The sequence below is a fragment of the Scyliorhinus torazame genome, chromosome 17 (genome assembly GCF_047496885.1).
Source record: "Scyliorhinus torazame isolate Kashiwa2021f chromosome 17, sScyTor2.1, whole genome shotgun sequence".
In the NCBI taxonomy this organism is placed as follows: Eukaryota; Metazoa; Chordata; class Chondrichthyes; order Carcharhiniformes; family Scyliorhinidae; genus Scyliorhinus; species Scyliorhinus torazame.
In genome coordinates, this window is record NC_092723.1 from 27,941,902 (window position 1) to 27,965,595 (window position 23,694).

Sequence of the window (23,694 nt, forward strand, 5' to 3'; positions counted from 1 at the left end):
AGGGACTCAAAACCCCCGAAGACCGGTTTTCAGACATGTCAAGTTTTCTGGCTATGGAAAAAATTAAGTTCGCTTGAGGGGATCTGTACTGGGGTTCGCCCTAAGGTGGCAACGATTCATCGACTTCTTCGCGGGAGAGTGAACGTCAGCGGGGGGGGGGAAGAGGGGGGGTGGGGAAGATTAGAGTAGGAGGGATAAATAGGCAGGTAGTGTCTAGGGGAGAGGAGCGGGCATGTGCAGTATGGTTTGATTGAAGTATTGGTTTTATATTGATGTTTGCACATTTCTGTTATCTGTAACTGTTTACAATGCCAAAAAATACCTCAATAAAATTGTTTTTCTTTAAAAAAGAGAACTGTTAATCAGTTGAAGAGGCCACTCTCTTTCCAACTTGCCCCAGGAAGGTGGAGTATCATGTAGATCGATTTGCCAGCCTCCCAGGCGGTCTCAATCCACTGCAGTTTGCCTATCACCGCAACCAGATGCTATCCACAGCAGATGCTATCACCCTGGCTCTATAATCAATACTCGAACACCTCGACAACAAGGATACCTATGTAAGACTGCTGTTCATAGACTACAGCTCCGCCTTCAACACAATTATCCTGACAAGACTAATAACCAAACTCTGCAATCTTCGACTTGACCCCCCCCCCCCGGGTGCAGCTGGATCCTTGACTTCCTCATCAACAGACTGCAATCTGTCAAGATAGGCAACAGCACCTCCTCCACAATAGTCCTCAACACCGGGCCCGCAAGGATGTGTGCTCAGTCCTCTACTGTAATTCCTATACACACACACAACCGTGTGGCAAGATTTAACTCCAACTCAATTTATAAGTTTGCGGATGATACGACTGTGGTAGGCCATAACTTCTACAACGACGAATCAGACTACAGGCGGGAGATAAATCACTTGGTTGCATGGTGCACCAAAAATAACCTCTCTCTAAATGTCGGAAAGACCAAGGAACTGATCATCGACTTCAGGAAATGTAGCACGGCACACACTTCCGTCTGCATCAATGGCTCCGAAGTGGTGATGGTCAATAGATGTAAGTTCCTGCGGGTCACCATCACCAACAGTCTGTCCTGGTCCACTCACGTTAATGCAGCAGTCGAGAAAGCCCAACGTCTCTACTTCCTACGGAAGCTAAAGAAATTTGGCATGTCTGCATTGACTCTCACCAACTTCTACAGATGTGCAATAGAGAGCATCCTATCCGGCTGCATGACACCTGGTATGGCAACTGCTCGGTCCAAGATCGCAAGAAAATACAGAGTGTGGTGAACTCAGCCCAATGCATCACACCAAGCTTGCCACCCCCACATTGATTCTGTATACACCTCCCGCTGCCTCAGGAAGGCAGACAGCATTATCAGTGACCCCTCCCACCTAGGCTTTGCCTTCTTCCAGACCCTTCCCTCAGGCAGAAGGTACATAAGTCTGAAGATCCGCACATCCAGACATAGGAACAGCTTCTTCCCACAGCTACAAGACTCCTCAATGACTCCCCCTCGGAATGATCTGTTCCCTCCCGACGCCCTATGCTGCTCTTGCTCATGTATTTGCTTTGTTTGGCCCCTTGTTCCGCTCTGTAACCGATCATCGTTTGTCATGTACCATTTGTCAATGTTCACTGTTGATTATTCTTTTTGTCTACTATGTGCGTAATGTATACGTTCCCTCGGCCGCAGAAAAATACTTTTCACTGTACTTCGGTACATGTGACAATAAATCAAATCAAATCAAATCAAGCTATCAATGGTGGAAGCCTGGGGGAAAAGATGGCGTGTGATAAAATCACCTTGGTGATGCAGACACTAGTTCCCGCATAGTACCTCAGCTAAATGACCATTATTTATATCAGTGTTAATGTGTTGGGTTTCTGAATCACTGACAGCAAGGACTTTCAACAAAGAGTAGTTTATTCTCCAGTTTAGCATCCATGTTAATACTTGTGCTCTGCTTGTTCTCCCAGGGATAAATCCCACGCTCCTGCCACGTGACCTCTTTTAGAGCTATGCTATCACATTCTCATGTGATCACTCGGTCTACATCTTCGTCATTTAGCTGGAACATTTAGAGCAAGGAGATGTAACAATGTGCGTAATACGAAACTATATACAGACCATTGTGAAACAGACAAGTTAAACAAGCTAACTGTGCATAACTATTTACATATACAATGAGGCACGGATTAAGCTGTTGCAGCTGGTGTAATAGTCCATCACATCTCTCCTCTTCACACCTGTTTTGTTGTAGAAAGCTGAAATTCGAAAGCCAGTTCTCGGTTAAGTGGATAAAGTCCTGGAACCTTGTATTCAGATTGCTCAGGTGCCCTGAGCGTGTGATCACGCCACTTGGTGGTGTTAAAGTCTTTCTCGAGCTGGTAGACGACCCTGAGCATCAGTCAGTGCGTTCTACAGGTGCAGGGCTCACTGCATTGCCCTCTGGAGTAGTTTGCATGTGTCGGTGGTCTGTGCCATAGGCCAGATGACTGAAGTGGCGTGTCGTCTGTTGGTGCTGTCGAAGGCGATTGCGTACATAGCGGGCACCATCGGAGGCTATATAACTATTTGAGAGGCATGACTGTGTACCACCCCCAAATGGTCACGGTCTGGATTGTGACCAGGTGATAGAGGGCTATGTCTGTGGGTGTTCTCATGACCACTCATTTTACAATCAGCATTGATTTGAGTGCCAGAGGTAATTTGACCATGCGTGGGAAAATGAAGTCTGAGCACTATTGAGCCTCTATCTGAAGTATGTACATATACTTTTATCAGAGAGTTGCTGGACAGTGCTCAAGAGCAGGAGTCTTGGCTTTGTTTCCCCTCCCTAACTCACAGGCATAAAGCTAATTGAAGCAACCATACCATTATCTCAACCAATCACAACTAACTCCACACTGATAGAGGATTTCCTGGGATGTTCATGAGCTATGGAGGTCATATGGTGCAGCGGTAGCACCACTACCATTGGACCAGAAGCTCCGGGTGCAAGTCAAACAACCAGGGCTTATTGGGACACAGGAGAAGCATTGATAACATGGTTCAACGGGCTAATAATCAGCTTAGAAATCCTTCCACAACTTTCCTCACTATTCCTCGAAGGGTAAAACAGTATGGGTGCGAAGATACGCTTAAAAAGAGTTGCCAAGGTTTAACTTTTCATTAGTTAAATTCATAGTTACATCATGTTGATTTCAAAACATAAATACACAAATTGTGACACTGAACAGTTTCAGCTGATTAACTTAAGAACTCAGACCAGTTAGAACTATTTGCGAACATTCACTGTTCGCTTGCACAGCTGCACTGTTTCCTAACCTAAAATTGGATAGCTTTTTGAAATTTGTGTGTACAAGTGAACTATTACTCCCAGGATGTTTTCGCCAAAGCAGCCCCACTTACTTCTCCATTCCAGTTGTATATTAACTTCTCCATTCCAGTTGTACATTAACATTTGGTTCACTTCTGTATTCCAGACGAGCTTATATACTGAATACTATGCCAGAGGCATAGTCAATTCACTGGTAGCGATGCAACATGCATTTGTGGTCAGTGGTGCTTTGCAATACCCAATGCAGCAGATAAACATCCCTCAGGTTAGGCTCCATGCAGTTAGTTTTAGTTAATGACTCTTTAAAAAAAAAAAAAAGAGACCAATGCAATTTATGCCGTGTGTTTGCCAGGAGAACTCGAACAAATGACATCCTGTCAAGCAGTTGACAGGACATGGCCGCAGGAGAACAGAAACCAAATGAGAAAAAAAGGGAAGGGCCATAAGGTTGGCGTCTCCTGCCTACTTAGCAGCTGGTATGCATAAGGATTGGTTTTAAGGTAGAGAAGGAAAATAAAATGCAGTCACGGCATTCCTCATCTTAGCCTCTCCAAAATTCAAACAATTCAGCAGCAGAAAATGACATTCTGTGCCATTTTGCCAATAAATTTAACAATGAATAGTTTAAAAATACTTGAACATGCTCGTGCTAAAAGACAGACTTTTTGCTGTTTTGGGAAAAAAAATTTATTCAACATCGGTGGTTGGTAGTTCATAAGCACACAAGGTGAATTAATAGTTCATAAATTCTCAATACATATACACAATAATTACTTTCGCCAGAATTAAAGGAAATTTTCTCAAATAGATGCCGTTAATTTGTAAAGCAGGATGCTTAGAAATTTAATGAGATGCCGAAACAAGTATTTATATGGAAAGTTTCACTAATAAAATAATTCAGAGTGCATTGTATAATCATACATTTAAAAGTATCATAATTAAAACAATGTTTGCAGTAAAAACTAAAACCCCTTCTCTGAACAACAGCCATATTTTATAAGTCACCGTTCAAAAAGAGAATGTTTCTAACATTCCTAACGCAAGCCACATTCAGACGGAGGTCTTTCGTCGTACATAGGTAATAATAATTTCTATCGATGACAATAAGTAGGCGGTCATCATGTTAATAGAATTGCTGATCATATCTCAGTTGCTCTGGCTGTGTCACATGGAGAAGAACCATGTGGCATATCACGTGTGTTCGTGTGGGGGGGAATGGGAGAGTCCGCTCGCAGGCAGCACATGGGGGAAGAATCCGACCTGGGACACATATCACATTGAAAACTAGAGGCAGGAAGAGCGGTTGCCTAGTGCACCAGGCATTCGGCAGTCATAACTCACTCACCAAATGAATGGAGGTGAATGGAGGTTATAGGCAAAAAGCATTTTGTGCCAAGAAGGCAAACCTGAAGCTGTTATATTCATTTAACTGATTGCACAAAATAAGACTGCACCTTTTAAATTAATATCTTTAACCAAAGTCGATGGTGTTTCATGCAGGAAGTTTTAGCGAGGTTTCTCTATGGCTTTGTGTAGTCTGGCAGTTAATCAAGTTATTGCCCATTTGGCTAAATTTGCTTCCAGCAAGTCAGCGGAGCTGCCTCAAGTCTTCTAAGGTTATTTTTAGTCTTTCAGAAGGCCAAGCTTTCTCAATGCTTCCCTGCGGTCTTTACTGGTTGGCCCCTGTGGTGCAACTTGCACATGAAGTCCCTTTGGTGGAGATTTCTGAAATTTGGCTGAAATATGGTTTATCGTTATTGGAAATAATCTCCTTCCTGGTTTGTCAGATGATACAGGCTCTAAAGTAGATCCGTGCCTGTCAGACAAATCTTTTTCTGAGCATACCGACAAGGGCCTGAGCCTATTGTATTTGTCCAGACCAGGATCAGCAGCAGCAACAACTGAAGTGTTTTGTGCATTACCAGAATACAAGGTGGGCTGGTCACTGCCAAACCTCCTTAAGCTACTTGCCTTTGTGGCACCAAACTGCCATTGTGCTGTGTTCAAATTTGTCGCTTGTCCTTCACTTACGTTCGCTGATCTTTTGGTAATAGGCAGGGTGTTGCTCATGCCAGGATTAAGTGAAGAGGTGCCCAAGTTGTTTCGGGCATACCCATGGCTCACAGTTGGAGGAATATCTACACCAGCTATGGTAAACCTTTTTAAGCTGCTCGATTTTGTCGGACCAAACTGCGATTGTGCTATGTTCACATTCCCCACGATCACCTTTGCCGGCTTTTTTGGAGTGCCATTTCTGCCAGGGTCAACAGGAATGGCAGCTGAATGGTTCAAAGGAGGGCCAAATCCAATACTTGAATGTCTCGAGTGGCTTGGTTTGGTGCCCTTCACCGTCACTTCCGGTTGGTAGGTCTTGATTTTGTTGTCCACTGTGACTAGCGGACTGTTGGATGCTAACCCAGTTTGCAGAAGACCTTGAGAACTTGCAGAATTGCTCGTCTGGTCATCTGACCGCAAGCCTAGCTTGGCCAAAGCTTCCATTCGAATGTGCTGCGCTTCTTCTTCAGTGCTATTATCCCTAGATAGATTATGCCCATTACTTCGTGGAACACCTTTTGGTATCTTATTCAGAGAGTTTGTACTAGATACCATAGGACCATCGTTCTTCGGGAGGCTTTTCAGGATGATGTTGGGTGGCAGTTTCCAGGGTTTAGGGGCAGTGGGAGGACCTAGCCTGGACTTTTCATCTTTGGGTTCCACCAATTGATGCTGAACCGTTACAATATGGGATCTTTGTCTATTATCTCCTGAGAAGATAGGACTTCTGGATTCTGATACCCGACTGGATAGTGTGCTTTTGCTTTCAGTGCTCAGCTTTGGGCTATATTTAGGCAGAGTATTTGCTCCAGTTTTAGCTCGCACCATCTGTGGGGACATGGAATCAATGCTGTTCCTATTGCTGCTTGGTGAAACTGCCCGTGGGATAAATGCTCCAGATTTTGCTCGCACTATCTGTGGGGATGTGGAGTCAGTGCTGTTCTTGTTATTTGGTGAAAATGCCCTTGGGATTTTACCATCAGGTACTATTAAGGAACAAAAACACAAAAATAAAGTTAGCAGTTTCACAATGATTAAGAGAATTAAAACAGACTAGGCAATTCTCAAAAAAGTCCAAAGCTAGGTGGAAATGCAAAACCACCATTTCAAATATCCACTAGGATTTGGACAAAAACTACTAAACGTTTAGCAGTGTTAAACATTTTATTCCCCATCTGTATGGAGTTACTGAGTCAGGTAACACAACATCCTGTTGTAAAAAGGCAGGGGGGCATTACACCATGCAATCAACCACATGGCTGCCAAAGCACATCAATGTTTTATCTAGTCTGCCTTTAGTGTCTATTTACAACAATTACACTTAGACTTTAAGGCCACTTAGACTTCTATTGATGGTGGTCAAAGACTGAAGGAGATTGCAAATTCCAGTTGCAGTCAGAAAACAAAACCAACAAAAATTATTTAGTTATAAAAGTGCTTTTTTTGACATTGAAATATGATGGCTGCAACACAATGGTTAAAAATGTATACATGGGCAAGTCAATCACTGATGCGTTGATCTCAGATAACAATACTAAAATTTGAATAGAATAGAAAAAGTAAAATGGGCCCCTATTCATGTTTTATTTATTATACAATCTCATTTTATATATCAATATATATTTTAATCAATTTAATTTTAAGTGCCTTCTTTAGATATCCTCTTTTATCAATATTTCCATTGCTTTAAATTGTTAATTTATTGGGCGGCGCAGTGGTTAGCACTGCTGCCTCACGGTTCGATCCCGGCCCACTGTCCGTGTGGAGTTTGCACATTCTCCCCGTGTCTGCGTGGGATTCACCCCTACAACCCGAAAGATATGCAGTGCAGGTGAATTGGCCACGCTAAATTGCCCCTTAATTGGATTTTGTTTTAATGGTTAATTTATGTGAAATTGTACTCATTTGACATTAAAAATAAACATTGTTCAATTATGTAATTACTCCTCAACATAAATTTGGATTAAAATAGCAAGTACAGCAATCAATATGCTTACTGTTTTTATTGAAACAGGAAAGGTTTGAGTAGGAAGTACAGCAGTAAGCAGAAGCAATTGGTCGGAATGAGACAGGCACGGTCGGAGGCCTAGATTTGGGGAAAAAGACAGAAGGACTTTCACAGTGAGAGGAGAGCCGAACGAACAGGAGAGAAAAAAAAAATCAGAACAAACTTGGAAGTTTGATAACTTTAAAAAAATAATAATTTGCATTTATACGAGACTTACTTCTGAAAGTGCCTTCACAGCAATTTACTTCAACAGCAGGAAATCTGCCATCCTGACCTAGTCTTGCCGAGATGTGGTTCTAAACCCACACCAATATGGTTCACTCTTGACTGCCTTCTGAAAAAGCCTAGCTGGTCACTCAGATGTGTCAAAAAAACAGATAGATCACCCAGTTAGGAAAATTATTTAAAAAGCACACCATTTCTTTTTTGACTTGGCAAAAGTCTTCCTCACTGACAGTAGGATTTCCCTTCATTGTGTTGCGTAGCACGACCATAGTGCTCAATGGGATCGATTCAGAACAAATCTTGGAAGTTCATAACGGAGCATCCAGAACCACAATCTGTAACCACATGGTCTGGCATATTTGTGAAACTACAATTGCCATCAAGCTAGGTAAACTAGTTAACCCAGAGAAGAGTGTTGGACAGCATGTCAGGAGCCAGGCATACCTACAAAATAAGATAGTAACCCAGTGAAGGTACAACACAGGACATGCGTGCTCAAAACCAGAGTACCATTTTATAGACAGAGCAAAATGATCCCACAACCATAGGATTACAGTCCTGTCAAATCCAGGCACTAATTGTGAAGGACAATTAGAAATTCGATCCCGGCCCCGGATCATTGTCCATGTGGAGTTTGCACATTCTCCCCGTGTCTGTGTGGGACGCAACCCCAAAACGCAAAAAGATGTGCAGGATAGGTTTAGTCACGATTAATTGCTCCTTAATTTGAAAAAAAAAAGAGAAATTGGGTACTCTAAATTTATAGAAAAAAAAAGTTAACTGGAGGAAAAAGGGTCACAGTTATTCCCATTCTCAAAGAGCCAAGTATGGCAGTTCCAAAGCTGAGGCATAAGCATTTGCTACTAGAAATGCTGAGTGGATTATCCATCTTCTGAGGTCCCCAGCACCACAGATGCCAGTCGTGTCTTTACATCATGAAATGGCTGAAGGCAGTTAATAAAAAGGCTATGGGACCCGACAACAGCCCAGCTAGGTGGGCCCTGACAACAGCCCAGCTAGGTGGGCCCTGACAACAGCCCAGCTAGGTGGGCCCTGACAACAGCCCAGCTAGGTGGGCCCTGACAACAGCCCAGCTAGGTGGGCCCTGACAACAGCCCAGCTAGGTGGGCCCTGACAACAGCCCAGCTAGGTGGGCCCTGACAACAGCCCAGCTAGGTGGGCCCTGACAACAGCCCAGCTAGGTGGGCCCTGACAACAGCCCAGCTAGGTGGGCCCTGACAACAGCCCAGCTAGGTGGGCCCTGACAACAGCCCAGCTAGGTGGGCCCTGACAACAGCCCAGCTAGGTGGGCCCTGACAACAGCCCAGCTAGGTGGGCCCTGACAACAGCCCAGCTAGGTGGGCCCTGACAACAGCCCAGCTAGGTGGGCCCTGACAACAGCCCAGCTAGGTGGGCCCTGACAACAGCCCAGCTAGGTGGGCCCTGACAACAGCCCAGCTAGGTGGGCCCTGACAACAGCCCAGCTAGGTGGGCCCTGACAACAGCCTAGCTACAGCACTGAAGACTTGTGCTCCAGATCAAGCTGTGTACCTTATAAAGCGATAACATGGCACCATTCATAACTCCTCAGATACCGAAGCAATCCATTTCCATATGCAGCAAGACCAGGACAATATTCAGGCTTGGGCTAAGTGACAAATAACATTCACAGCACACAATTACCAGGGAATGAACATCTCTAACAAGAGATAATATACCCACCGCCCCATGATATCCAACAGCATTACTATTGCTGAATTCCCCATAATCAACCAGAAACTGAACCGAACACCCATACAAATACTAGGGCTACAAAAGCAGATGAGAGGCTGGGAAATTTTGCTGCGACTAACTCACCATCTGACTCCTCAAAGCCTGTCAACCGTCTAAAAAGGTTCCAGTTAAGAACGTGATGGAATATTTTCCACAGGCATGAGTTAATGTGGCTCCAACACTACTCAAAAAACTCAACATCATCCAGGACAAAGCAGTTCACTTGATCAGTGCATTATTCACCACATTAAACATTCACTCCGGCACATAATGGCAGCAGTGTACACCAGACATAAGATGCTCTGCAGTAACTTAACAAACCTCCTTTGTAGCATTGTGGATAGCACAATTGCTTCACAGCTCCAGGGTCCCAGCTTCGATTCCGGCTTGGGTCACTGTCTGTGCGGAGTCTGCACATCCTCCCAGTGTGTGCGTGGGTTTCCTCCGGGTGCTCCGGTTTCCTCCCACAGTCCAAAGATGTGCAGGTTAGGTGGATTGGCTATGATAAATTGCCCTTAGTGTCCAAAGTTGCCCTTAGTGTTGGGTGGGGTTACTGGGTTATGGGGATAGGGTGGAGGTGTTGACCTTGGGTAGGGTGCTTTTTCCAAGAGCCGGTGCAGACTCGATGGGCCGAATGGCCTCCTTCTGCACTGTAAATTCTATGACAGCATCTTCCAAATCCCGACATGCACTTAGCACAAGGACAGCAGACACATGTGAACGCAACCATCTCTAAATTCCCTTCCAAGACCACACTGCCCTGACTTAGAAACATAATTGCCATGCCTTTACTGTTACTGTGTCAAAATCCTAGAAACCCTTTCCGAACAGTTTGGTGCACCAATACCATATAGATGGCAGCAGTTCAACAAGAGGCTCACTGCCATCTTCAAGAACAAGTAGACAATAAATGCTGGCTTTGCCACTAATGCTTACATCGCATGGATGGAGGAATAAAAAATTTGAAGTGTGGTTGTTGCGGCTATGCAGGGAATGTGGCACCAATTTGTGCACAGTAAGCTCCCACAAGCAGCAATGAGATGATTATATAATCTGCATTAGTGATTGCCAAGACAGTAGGGAGAACTCCCCTTTTCTTCCTCAAAATAGAGCCATAGGATCTTTTGCATCCGCCTAGGAGGGCAGACAGACCCTCAATTTAACATCTCATTCAAAAAACAGCACACCTTTGCGGCACTCCTCCAGTACTAGTGTGGAATGTTAGTCTAGATATGGGAGTGGGACTTGAACCCATAATCTTTTGACTCAAAGGCAACTAATTTACAACGAACAGACAAGGTCTAAGTTAAAGCTAGAGGTAGACGTGAAATGTGGGTCTGCTTCAAGGAATGAGGGAAGTGCTCCCAAGACTTGGAATTTTAAGGAGGTTGGAGGTCGAGTTGTTAAAGACATAACTGGGTTCAAACAGAAGGGAACGCAAACAAATATCAGGGAAAAATGACCGAGGATGAAGCCACAGAGAATAGATTGCAACTATAATGGTTGAAAACCTGCAAGAAACATAGGATGCCATATGCCGCAGTGCAGGCAATGGTAAATGCTATAATTGAGTCACTATATTGCGAGAACTTAAAGTTGTCAAAACCCAGACATCTGATCTAAAAGGAAGTTGTAGAATGTAATCCATCAGCAAAAGAGAGAATGTGCTGGATGCGGAGCCATAATATTAAAATAGAATATTAGTTAAGGAGCAGAATCTTTATGGTGGAGGGAAGGGGAAGCCTGGAATCCACTGACAGTAACAATTGCAATATCATAGGTAATTATTTTACAGCACATCTTATTTCCCTTTGGGTTATTTAAGTTGTCTGCATCAGCTATCTGCACTGCAAGCAAAATTAACCTGGAAGAACGCATTCATCTGTGCCACGCTTATTGTGTGGTTAAAAAAAAAAACTATCACAATGTTTACAATTATCAGGTATTATTACTCCAGGGCACAGGATCCAGATCCATCAAATTATTTTATACACCACGTCAATATCTGAAACATAAAAAGGAGACCATTCAACCCATTGGAATTGTACCTCTTTTGCTCGAGATTTTCCCTCGTTTCAAATATACCTTTAACCACACGTTGGAGATGTGTAACAATTTACGTAAAACATGTATAAACTACTTAAATCAATCGCCAGAGTCTTACCTGTATTTTGACTATATGCTAATTCATGATGCAGCATGGCAGATTTTTCAGGCATATTATCAGTTTTGGTGGATTGTTCAGTTTGCTGCAATTCATCAGTGGAAACCCCATTGTTCTCTTCAGCATCTAATGAATCAATTGTTTCTTCAAGAAACATGAGACATTCCCTTACATCTGGCGAGAGATAGTCCAAGGGCTCATCCTGTTGAAAGAAATCAATGCAAACATGTAGTTCCATTATGTTCTGCAAGAGAGAGCCAAGTACAACAGGAATGCTGTTTCAGCAAGTTTGAAATTCGAAAGTCAGGAATCAAAACCACTAGTCCGCACTGACCAAAACAGGCTTTATGAATGGTGACTATTCACAACATAAGCAGTTGACTTCTGCTCATCATGAAGGCATCCACATTTTAACAGCAACAACTCCTATACAAATAATCTCCTTGGGTGCAAAACCTATCTAAATTGGGAGCAATTAAACTTTATCATTGGACTCTATATGAATTGCCGTGGTGAGTTATTTTAATTCTACATCCATTCTTTACTCCAATAAGGAAAGGACAAATGCATCTCCTCGGAGCCATATTGGTTTTAAACTGGTTTAATCCAGCAGCAGAACAAACCCAAATTGCCAGTGGTCGGTGACCCTGAAAACGTATTGCTATATTTTGATGACATTAACCTAATGGTGCCACCTCTCAATAATTATTAGGACTTCATGGCACCAAGGCTTTTTAGAAACACCTCCTTAATTATTTCTGAATTTGGAGAATCCAAAGCTTCATACTTTATATCCCTGCACATATATTCACTGGTCATAGTAATTTGTGTGGTCAAGAATGATCAGGTGGTCATAATATACACCAGTATATTATGGTGCAGATACACACACACACACTGATGGACATGCAGTGGGACCAATCAGCATACACAACACCACAGCCAATCACCAGTGAGAGCACACACACTATAAAGACAGGGGATAGGAGAGTTCCCGCTCATTCTAGTAGCAGCCAGCTCGGAGCACAGAGCTCACAGCCTGCAACACAGACATTCACCATGTGCTGAGTGCATCACCTGGTTAGGACCAGGCAAGGGTTAACAGTTAAAGCTGGTATTGCATTTACCCACAGATCAAGTATGCTAATATAGTTAACCTTATAATAAAATAGAGTTGCACCACTTCCAGTGTTGGTGACCTGTTTGTGATCCAGAATACCCAACACATCACAAATGCCATGGGGTTTTAGAAATTCTCTCCCATAAATATGGAAAATAAGAGAATTCCTTTGGAAGATTTTTGTCAAGGGAAATGTTGAGCAAGGTGTTTCAGCTATTATGGCCCAGGGCAGGTTTGACAGACGAGTTGGTCTTTCCCTGCCCATCAAATTTTATACATTGTAATTCCCCAACTCATTAGCTGGTGTAGCTGATTATCCCCAACTCTAATTCGGTCAGCATTAATGCTGACATCAAACAGACCAACTGTCCAGATCACAGGAGAAGGAAAGCATGCAAGCTGTTGACAAATCCCAAAGAAAATATAAAAGAGTGATTCTATTAAGGTGTTCATACACTAAGCTTATAAGGGAATAGATTTATGAGTACATTAATATTGCAAGATTATCATTGGTACAAAACTAGTTTTGTTTTACAACATTAAACTGGCGAGGTATTTTCGGGGTCCAGCTCCACGAAATGAAGTGACTGTTTCTTGCCAGAGGGATCAGAGTCACACCATTTGTTTTGACAGTACATGGAGTACAGTTCGATGTGGAGTGAAACTTCATATGTAAATCTTTCTTCTTTGTCAAACAGCTTTGTCATTCTTTACATCTGGGAAATGCACAGTGCTCACTCCCAAATTATGCAATTAAAGCTTCAGATTAAACATGTTGGAATTTGACCTCTAGTTATCAATCTTGGGTTAGTAGCTCCAGCTTTCCAAGGGCCCATCATTCTCTATTGCTCCAAACAGGAATGGGAATTTCCCAAATATTAACAAACCTAGCATGAAAAATGTGGCACCAACTAACTAATATGGTCCAAAATACCTGTCTGCTAGTTACTGGAAGCAAATATCACCATCGCATCAGCATAATAAATAATACCTCCAAATTAAATATTCTCTTCAAGACTCTTCAGTGCTCCAAAAGGTTTAAGCATGTGCAGGCCATCTGAAACTATAGCTCAACAGAAGTTGCTTCACCCTTATTGAAATATTCATTTTTGCTTCAGAAATTCCAAGCTCCAGTGGTTTAACAAAAAGTTTGGATGCCATTTGGTAACTGGACACACAGAAGAATGCACAATTTGAGATAATATTAGAGCTTGCCATCCTCAGATTGATAGTTTGAGGACACGCACTAACAGATTCAAAAACAGCTTCTTTCCCACTGTTACCAGACTCCTAAATGACCCTCTTATGGACTGATCTGTTGTCTTCACACACCTTCTCTACTGAGTCATACTACACTCCTGAATGCTTCACCTGATGCCTGTGTCTTATGTATTTACATTGTGTATTTTATGTTTGCCCTATTATGTATTTTTCTTTCGGGTACGGAGGACCATACTTTTCACTGTACCTCGGTACACGTGACAATAACCCAATCCAATCTAAACCGAGAAGGTGCACTGCTACATATATTTTAGCCATGTTCCTGTATTCAATCATTTTGGACAGCAATCGGAGGCAAGCAAAAAATTAACATGGCAATTTTCTATCCCATAAAAGATAGTGTTGCGAATGTTACGTTAGCCACCCAGGAAATAAATAGGTTAGCGCCATCATTGCCTGTGTGAAAAGTCTCTCCATCTTTTCAACTGCTCCATTATTCTTTACAGAACCTTGCAACTTTCAATATATCCATACAGTCTTTCCCAAGAAATGGGAGAGCACCATTTTTATTTGATTTCAGGTCAGATGTTTCAAGTGGATTCATTTGTTCCACTCAGAAAATTTCAAGTGTTTCATCATAATGCAACTAATAAATTTAGGATGTCGCCTTAAGTCTGTCAAGTACTCTTGAACACCTTATAATTCGTTCAGTGTTTGTGTTGTCAAATATCTAATATATAATAGTGTAACCCGATGGCGTCATATTACTATCCCTTCACAATCCGAGCCAAATATTCAAGTAATTCAGGCATATGGTTCTTCAATCCCTTGTTGAAAAATCAGGTAGGAAGAATTCAGATCCTCTATTTCACACACTTACAGCAATAATAATGATCAACTCCTAATCAGTCCAATCCACGTTTGCATAAAGCATTGTGCTTCACCACATTAGTGGGCTGTCTTATGTCACTCGAATGAGGTCACTTCAATACTATAGTTTTAATCAGAAATTTTAGCAAAAATACCTCTCCGCTTTTTCGTTAAAAACTTTGATTGGTATTCGCCTCCCATTCTTAGCCACAAGGGATGAAAACCTTCTCGGACACAATGAACGAGAAATGCTTATCAATTGTCAAAGGTCTTTTTCAGTCTTTTTCATAGAATTTACAGTGCAGAAGGAGGCCATTCGGCCCATCGAGTCGGCACCGGCTCTTGGAAAGAGCACCCTACCCAAGGTCAACACCTCCACCCTATCCCCATAACCCAGTAACCCCACCCAACAATTTTGGACATTAAGGGCAATTTATCATGGCCAATCCACCTAACCTGCACATCTTTGGACTGTGGGAAGAAACCGGAGCACCCGGAGGAAACCCACGCACACACGGGGAGGATGTGCAGACTCCGCACAGACAGTGACCCAAGCCGGAATCGAACCTCGGACCCTGGAGCTGTGAAGCAATTGTGCTATCCACAATGCTACCGTGCTACCCACTTTGGAGAGAATAAACACCATTACCACATGAACCACCTATTGCCCGAAATGTCTTTCAAATCATAACATTGAAAATAATTGTTCCAAAATCTTTTCTGCATTAAAATATAATGAAACATAACACTGGGTTTCACAGGGACAGAAAAACTAATTTGTGTAATTCTCAGCTTTGCTTTCAAATTCCTTTTTGACCCTGGCTATTCCCCAACTCTATAACCTCCTCCAGCCCACAACCCCAGCAACATCTGTGTTCCTCCAATTCCTGCACATCTGCAAAGTTAATTGCTGTAACATTGGCAACTGTACCCTCAGCTGGTGAAGACCTTTAGCTCTGGAATTCTCTTAGTGGAGAAGTCTAAAGATTCCCTTAAAACTATCTTGTTTGCACCAATATCAGTGCCACATTTTGTTTTATTAGCGCATGTCAAACACCTTGGAATGTTTTATTATGCTCAAGGTGCTTCAGAAATCATAATGCAAGATGTTGATCTTTGGTTATCCAGCCAATTTGAACACATGCACAGTTAACGGTAGCAATGCTGCGGATGGATGGGGAAAATTCTAATCTTAGCCATTCCCACCCCTATAGCTCAAATTTATAAAAGAGCATTTCAGATCATTGAATGAAAATGAACAAAGCCTAGAGGATTCCATGGTGCGGTGGGGTGGGGGGGCTGAGCGGCACCAGCGCAGAGAGAACAAAAATAAAAGAGCATGCAGAAAGGAGTTTGAATGTTGGGCTAGTACAGAAGAGGAAGCAGTGGCATAATAGACAGTAGACTGAAAAGGATTACGAGGGATACAAAGTCAGGTTTAAAATGCGTGTGAAGGCACAAAGTGTGGTGATTAGGATTGGTCAGCTACAAGCACAAATCGTCATTTGGGAATACGATGCAATAGCAATAACAGAATTGTGGCTTAAAAATGGTGAGGACTGTGTGCAGATACAAAGTGGTTAGGAAAGATAGGGAAGAGAATGAAGTGGGGCGGCAGGGCCAATTTGGGAAAGATACTGTTAGAAAAAATAGGTTATCCTTGAGCGACAAGGACTGAATATATTTAGTTGGAGTTGAGAAGCAAAAAGGCTATGAGTACATTACTGAGTGTATTTTATAGACCTCCAAATAGTGAGACAGAGTTTACCGGGAAATCACAGATGTGGCAGAAATATGGACTACTGAGATTGAGGGGCTTTCATTATCCAAATATTGATTGGGAAAAAGTTAAAATGTCAGCAGGTTGGAGAATTTCCAAAATTTATTCTGGAGAGCTTCCTTGACCAGAATCTAGGTTGCTAAGGGAAGCGGCGGTGGGGATAGCAGAAGGTCAGGCCAATCTTCTCTAAATCCGGGGATGTACTTGGATCTTTGGAAGTGGCAGAGGACACATTGATCTTTGGAAGTGGCAGAGGACACATTGAGAGTTATCAGCAAAGTATTTTAGATCCTAGACTTCATAAATAGAAGGAGGAGCTCAAAAGCAGGGAAGCTGTGCTGGACCTTAACGCAGCTTCCATTAGGCCTGGTCATTACTCGGGATATGAGGGTCCTGGAGAGGGTGCAGAGGAGATTTACCAGAATGGCTCTGAGGATAAGGGATTTTGGTTTCAAGGATAGTTTGGAGAAGTTGGGAGTAGTCTCCTTGGGGCAAAGGAGGAAAGGACAGATTTGAGTGCGCTACACGAGACTATGACTGGTCTAAAATAAAAGGTCGACAAAGAGAAGCTGTTCTCATTCGCTGATGGTAAATGGGATACAGGGATGGAAGGCACAGATTTAAGGTTTTGGGGGAAGAGGTGTAGGGTGGTGGGCGAGAAGGAGAACATTTTTTTTTAATGCAATGAATGGCAATGATCCAGAACTCGCTGCATGCGAGGGGGACGGTTAACAACTTCAAAAGTAAAAGTGGATATGCAATGAAGAAAATAAACCTGCAGACTGTGTTGCTCTATGGAAAGGCAGCGTGAACAGAATGACTGAACAGCCTTCTCCTTTTCCATTCTGATTTATCAGCATTTACGTTATGTCCCAGCAATCTTCATTAAAATAAATGAGTTTATTTAGTTTAAAACTTGTACTACAGAAATGCAGCAATGATTTGACTATATCTTTTGATGGAATAGAGGAGGACATCATTTTTTGATGTTGCACATTAGTAGTCAGCAGATAATGTGACTCAGCGGGTGGAAGCAGTGCCTCACTCTGAATTGTCACAGACTTCCCGAATCTAAACCCTTTACCAATCATATTTAGTTTCATTAGTTAATCTTTATTAATAGTTAATGAAAGTGAAAAAGAACATTAATGTTTAAATCTGTTATGTTCTACACAGAAAACATGCATCAGCATTCAAGCTAAAGACATTACATGTGTAAGGAGGACTTGGTAGCCATGGCAACAAAATATTTTGGTTAGATCATTTCTGATTACTTAAGCAGGCAAGAATATAAATGGAAAATGGCTACAGTCTCGGTCAATAGCAATTTTTTGTGTGATCCTAAAGGATAGGGTTTTTGGACTTGGAGAAGAACATTGGAACTGGAGCAAGCCCTCTTGCCCTTGAGCCTGTTCAACAATCAATTAACTCTATTTACCTGCTTTGACACCATATACTTACTACTCCTGCCTAACAAACTTAAGTTTTCACATTTTAAATGTTTGAGCCTCAACAGCACTTTTTGGGGCAAATGGGATAGTTCCACACAAGACTACAGTGAGCATGAAAACGTGTTTCCGGATTTCATCCCCAAATAGTCCAACTGTAAATAATTAAGGTTATGTCCTCTTGGACTTTTCTAGACCTTCTCCACAAGGAGGAAATTAGAACCATTCGTCAAATCTTTTTTTTAAGAAAAAGTATTTTATCTGAAGTTTTTCCATTTTAACAAATAATGCTACAAAACCACAGGAATGACACAGCATAGCAAAAATGTCTCAACATACACAGATACTGAGAAGGACAGAGAGCAGCAATACAATTGACCCAGTATTGTCACTAAATTCAACATGGCACCTCTATACACATTACCATGAAAACATGATAAAATGGTGCACACCTTCCCATGCAGCGATTGCTCGCAAAACAACCCCCAGAATTCAGGATAAGATCTTCGCGCCATATTTGGGCGCACATCAGAACATATCTTCCTCAACTCTATCAACACCAGAGACACCAATGACATGCTGTAACGTCCACCTCTTGGATATCAGACCTGTCTGTACCCTAACCCTTGCAGGAGCCAATCACGGACTCACAGCAACAGAAATAAAAAACTTACAGAATATAATATTCGTGAGAACACCAGTTTGAAGGATATTTTACATATACTAACAGAAGGCCTGCAAATATTCATATAATAGGTTTACAGTCAGTGTGGGCGGCACTTTCCAAAAAACTAATCGAGGCACGGAAAAAAAAGGAAAAGTAGAGGGCCGCAGAATAAAAGGGCCAGGACACAGCCATAAACCTATGATCCTCTGGCACATGCCTCTCACTACAGGGCAAGAATTGGTATGCTGCCTCATGCCAGGTGTCATGATATACAGACAAGCAGCTAATGGACACAGAACAGGACATGACCAATAAGCAGGCAGGACACTCAGGGGTGGGATCGGACTATAAAAGACACAAGGCGCTCACACTGCGCCTCTTTCCACTGATGAACATCTAGAGAGTCAGTTAAGTGTGTTGTTACAATCTCACACATCCACCACGTGGCTAAGACCTAGTCTGGTTCAGTCAGACAGAGTAACCACACTTAAGTTAGCAGAGAGTCGAACTCACAGAGAACTGTGCTAACTGTGCTATTAGTTCAATAAACCTGATTGAACTAACTTCAAGATCTGGAGTATCTTTCTGATCTAAGCTGCATCCAGTTGCAGCCAGTGTTAGACCAGTGTACCTAACACGACATGATACCAGGTGACTACTAATTTAAGGTGGCTTAACTCAGTCCGTTCCGTGACGACCAGCAAGTGTATCCCGGCACCATGGCGAAGATTCAGGCTCCTCACCAGCTCAGGACCTCCGGCAATCTCACTACCAACTGGCGGATATTCAAACAAACGTTTCTGCTGTACAGCACAGCCTCAGACCTCGATGGTGCGTCTGATGCAAGAAAGATCGCGCTTCTCCTCTCAACGGCGGGTGATCAAGCCATCAAACTCTTCAACTCATTTAACTTCACTGAAGGCCAGGACAAGACAAAGTTTCAGACCATCCTGGACAAGTTCGATAGTCACTGTGAAGTGAACACCAATGAAATTTTTGAGCGCTACATATTCAAACAACGTCTTCAAGGTAAAGATGAATCTTCCAATGCCTTCTCAACTAGCCTCCGCCTGCTAGCGCTGTCCTGCAACTTTGGTGATATTGCGGACTCCATGATCAGAGACCAAATCGTGTTTGGAGTTCACTCTGGTCCTGAGAGAGCAGCTCTTAAAAATCAAGTATATGACCCTGCCAGTCGCGATTGAAACATGTACAGTGCATGAGCACGCAAAAAAATCAGTATTCCCAATACAAATCGGCTGAAAATGAGAAACTTGCCTCCCACGAGGCAGTGAGTGTGCAGGCCATCTCCCGGATGCAGCGCCTCAGCATTGAAGACAGCGGCTATGTCGTGCGCTTTTCCCGGAGCTCCACGCATGCGCGAAGCGAACGGGATAACGAAATGGCCGACACCCCACTGCGCAGGTGCAGAAGTCTGCCGACCGCACTGCGCATATGCGACGACGTACACCGCGTCACGACGCCGACGTCATGACGTGCCCGAACTGTGGCAACGCCCACTTAAAGGGACACTACCCTGCAAGAGTCAGGCGATGTATAAACTGCGGGAAGCCTGGACACTATGCAGCCTTGTACCACCAGTCAGAGGCCAGCACTCCCAATTCCGATGACGGCGCGTCCAGAATGTGCAACGACGATTACAGGATTCTGATCCTGGCAGTACAACGGATCCAGAGGGAGTATGCCTGGAGTCCACCTACCGAGTGGGCATTATTACCACACGCGAAGATGCCACACCTAACTCATCTCGCATTCAGTCCATCCTCACTGTGGATTCAGAGGACGAATGGCGTGCGGTGATCCAGGACAACCGCTGCTCCATCCAGTTCAAGCTGGACACAGGTGCTTCTGTCAACCTCCTCTCACAGGCAGACTTCAAACGCATCAAGAAGCCCCCCAAAGTCCTTCCAGCAGCCCGCCAGCTCCTGGACTATAACGGTAATACCATCACGGCACTGGGGTCCTGCCAGCTACTCGTCTCCAACCGGAGTACCCGTACACAGCTTAATGTTTGAAATTGTCAAACCGGACAGGGCATCCCTACTGGGTACGCATGCCCGCAAAAAGCTAAACCTGGTGCAGCGGGTTTATTCACCGACATCCTCCAACGCGGATCTTCAAGCTGGCATTGACAACATCCTCGCACAGTCTCCAGATGTGTTTGACGGGATGGGCACTTTGACATATCGGTACAAGATCCTACTGCGAACTGATGCCACACCAGTGGTCCTTGCACCACACCGAGTCCCGGCTCCGCTGAAGGAGCGCCTGAAGGAACAGCTCAAGGAGCTGCAGCAGTAGGGGATCATTTCCAGGGTAACCGAACCAACTGACTGGGTCAGCTCGATGGTGATGGTTAAAAAACCCTCTGCAAACCTGCGCATCTGCTTTGATCCCAAGGATCTCAACCAGAATATAATGCGTGAACACTACCCCATCCCGATGCATGAAGAACTCACCAGTGAGATGGCACATGCAAGGTTTATCACGAAGTTAGATGCGTCACATGGATTCTGGCAAATCCAGCTGGATGAGTCCAGCAGAAGGCTCTGCACCTTCAACACACCGTTTGGCAGGTACTGCTATTACTGTATGCCGTTTGGCATCGAAGATATTTCATCGCATCATGGAGCCTTTGATGGAAGGCATCGAAGGGGTTTGTGTGTACGAGAACGACGTCATCATATGGTCCACGACCCCCGAGGAGCATGTTTCCTGTCTCCAGCAGGTATTCCGCCGTGTCCACGCCAATGGCCTGAAGCTGAACAGGGCCAAATGTTGCTTTGGCATGTCGACACTCAAGTTCCTAGGAGACCAGATCTCTCAGCAGGGCGTGTGCCCGGACACAGACAAGGTCAAGGCCATTGCAGCCATGAAGGTCCCGGAAGACAAGAAGGCGGTATTGTGCTTCCTGGGCATGGTCAATTTTCTGGACAAGTTCATCCCAAACATGGCCGCACACACCACGGCCCTACGACACCTAGTGAAGAAGTCCACTGCCTTTGAGTGGAAGGCGGCCCATCAGGCAGAGTGGTTGGAGCTGAAAGCCAAGCTCACCACTGCACCTGTATTGGCATTTTTCGACCCAGACAGGGAAACGAAAATCTCGACAGATGTGAGCCAGGATGGCATCGGTGCAGTCCTGCTGCAACGCGATGACACTTCATCCTGGGCACCGGTTACCTACACATCAAGGGCAATGACTCCCACCAAACAAAGGTATGCACAAATCGAGAAGGAATGCCTGGGCCTTCTCACTGGCATTCAAGTTTCACGACTATGTCTACTGCCTGCCGACATTCACAGTCGAGACGGATCACAGGCCCCTGGTCCACATTATCCACAATGACCTTAATGACACAACGCCACGTTTGCAGCATATCCTCCTCAAACTCAGAAGGTACGACTTTGACCTGGTCGACACACCTGGCAAGGAGCTCATCATTGCCGGTACACTGTCCTGCTCCATCACCGTGCCTAGTAAACCACTTAACGTCATCCGGCAAATTGAGTCACAGGTTGACTCACAGGTGCAGCTGTGTGCCAGCATCATCCCAGCATCTGATGAGAAGGTGATTCGTATCCGTGAGGAGACAGCCAAAGACCCCCTCTTGCAGCGTGTTATGTAACACCTAGTCAATGGCTAGCAAAAAGGGCAGTGCCCTCAATTTTCCAATGTAAAGGACGACCTGACGGTGGTTGATCGTATCCTCCTCAAACTGGACCGGATTGTAATTCCACACAGTCTCCAGAGCTTGGTGCTCTGTCAAATCCATGAGGGCCACCTGGGTGTGGAAATGTGCAAACGCAGAGCCAGGCAGGCGGTCTACTGGCCCGGGATCAGCCAGGACATCGCAAACATGGTTCTTAACTGTGCGACCTGTCAACGCTTCCAGCCAGTGCAGAGTAAGGAGACACTTCAGCAGCATGAAATCGATACCTCTCCGTGGTCCAAGGTTGGCATCAACCTCTTTCATGCAAATGGTCGTGATTACGTGTTAATCATTGATTACTTTTCCAATTACCCTGAAGTCGTGAAGCTCTCAGACCGTCATCAAGGTCTGTAAGGAGCCATTCTCCAGGCATGGTTTCCTACTCACTGTCATGAGTGACAATGGCCCGTGCTTCAGCAGGCATGAATGGTCTCTGTTTGCCCAGTCGTATCAGCTCAAACACGTCACTTCCAGCCCACACTATCCGCAGTCAAACGGAAAAATTGAGAAAGGGGTGCACATGGTGAAGCAGCTCACCTGCAAGGCCGCGGATTCTGCGTCTGACATTCACCTTATACGGCTTGCGTATAGGACGACCCCACTGTCCACTGGCATGTCGCCGGCTCAACTCCTGATGAACAGGAACCCGAGAACGACACTTCCAGCCATACATGTGCCCAACCTGGATCACCTCCCAGTGCTGCAGAAGGTGCAGCAACTCCGAGACCGGCAAAAACAGGGCTATGATGCTCATGCCACCGATTTGCCAATGTTATCCCCGTCAGACACTGTTCGGGTCAAGATCCCTAATGGAGGCTGGTCAGCTCCAGCTGTTGTTGTTCGACAGACTGCTCCCCCCGCTCGTATGTTGTGCGTCTGGCTGATGGTTCTGTTGTGCGACAAAACAGACGGGCACTGCGCAAAGTTGCCTGCCCGCAACCACATTCTTCTCCGTTTCCTTCTGTTGTTTTGCCACCTTCTGATACCTCGGCTCACGAGGCCACCAGTCAGGCTTCAAACCCGCCCATCAAGGCGCTGTCATCCCCACCACACCTCTCCGGGGGTCGACCAGGATCAGACGCAAGCCAGAGACTGGACTTATGAACATTTGTTCTGTTTGCTATGTTCTGTGTACCCGCATTAGACAGCTGTTTTCACACATACATATGTTCACATCCACTGCATGTATATATGTTAATATTGGCCTATTCTTGTAAATATGTCATCCAAACATAAAAAAAGGAAGATGTCATGATATGCAGACACACATAATGATATACAGA

At 44.2% G+C, this 23,694-nt stretch overlaps 1 protein-coding gene across 2 annotated transcripts in view; it reads right to left on the reverse strand.

Annotated features, from left to right (window-relative positions):
• Positions 1-1,908: 1,908 nt before the first annotated feature.
• The window catches only part of LOC140393801 (uncharacterized), a 30,959-nt gene continuing 9,173 nt past the window's right edge, over positions 1,909-23,694 (reverse strand). For both annotated transcript variants that reach the window (XM_072480248.1, XM_072480250.1), the window contains exons 3-4: positions 11,572-11,773; positions 1,909-6,387 (exon numbers count right to left, since the gene is read on the reverse strand). In XM_072480248.1, coding sequence (XP_072336349.1) covers positions 4,970-6,387; positions 11,572-11,773 — 1,620 coding nt within the window. In that variant the 3' untranslated portion in view covers positions 1,909-4,969. The remainder of the gene's footprint in view (positions 6,388-11,571; positions 11,774-23,694) is intronic.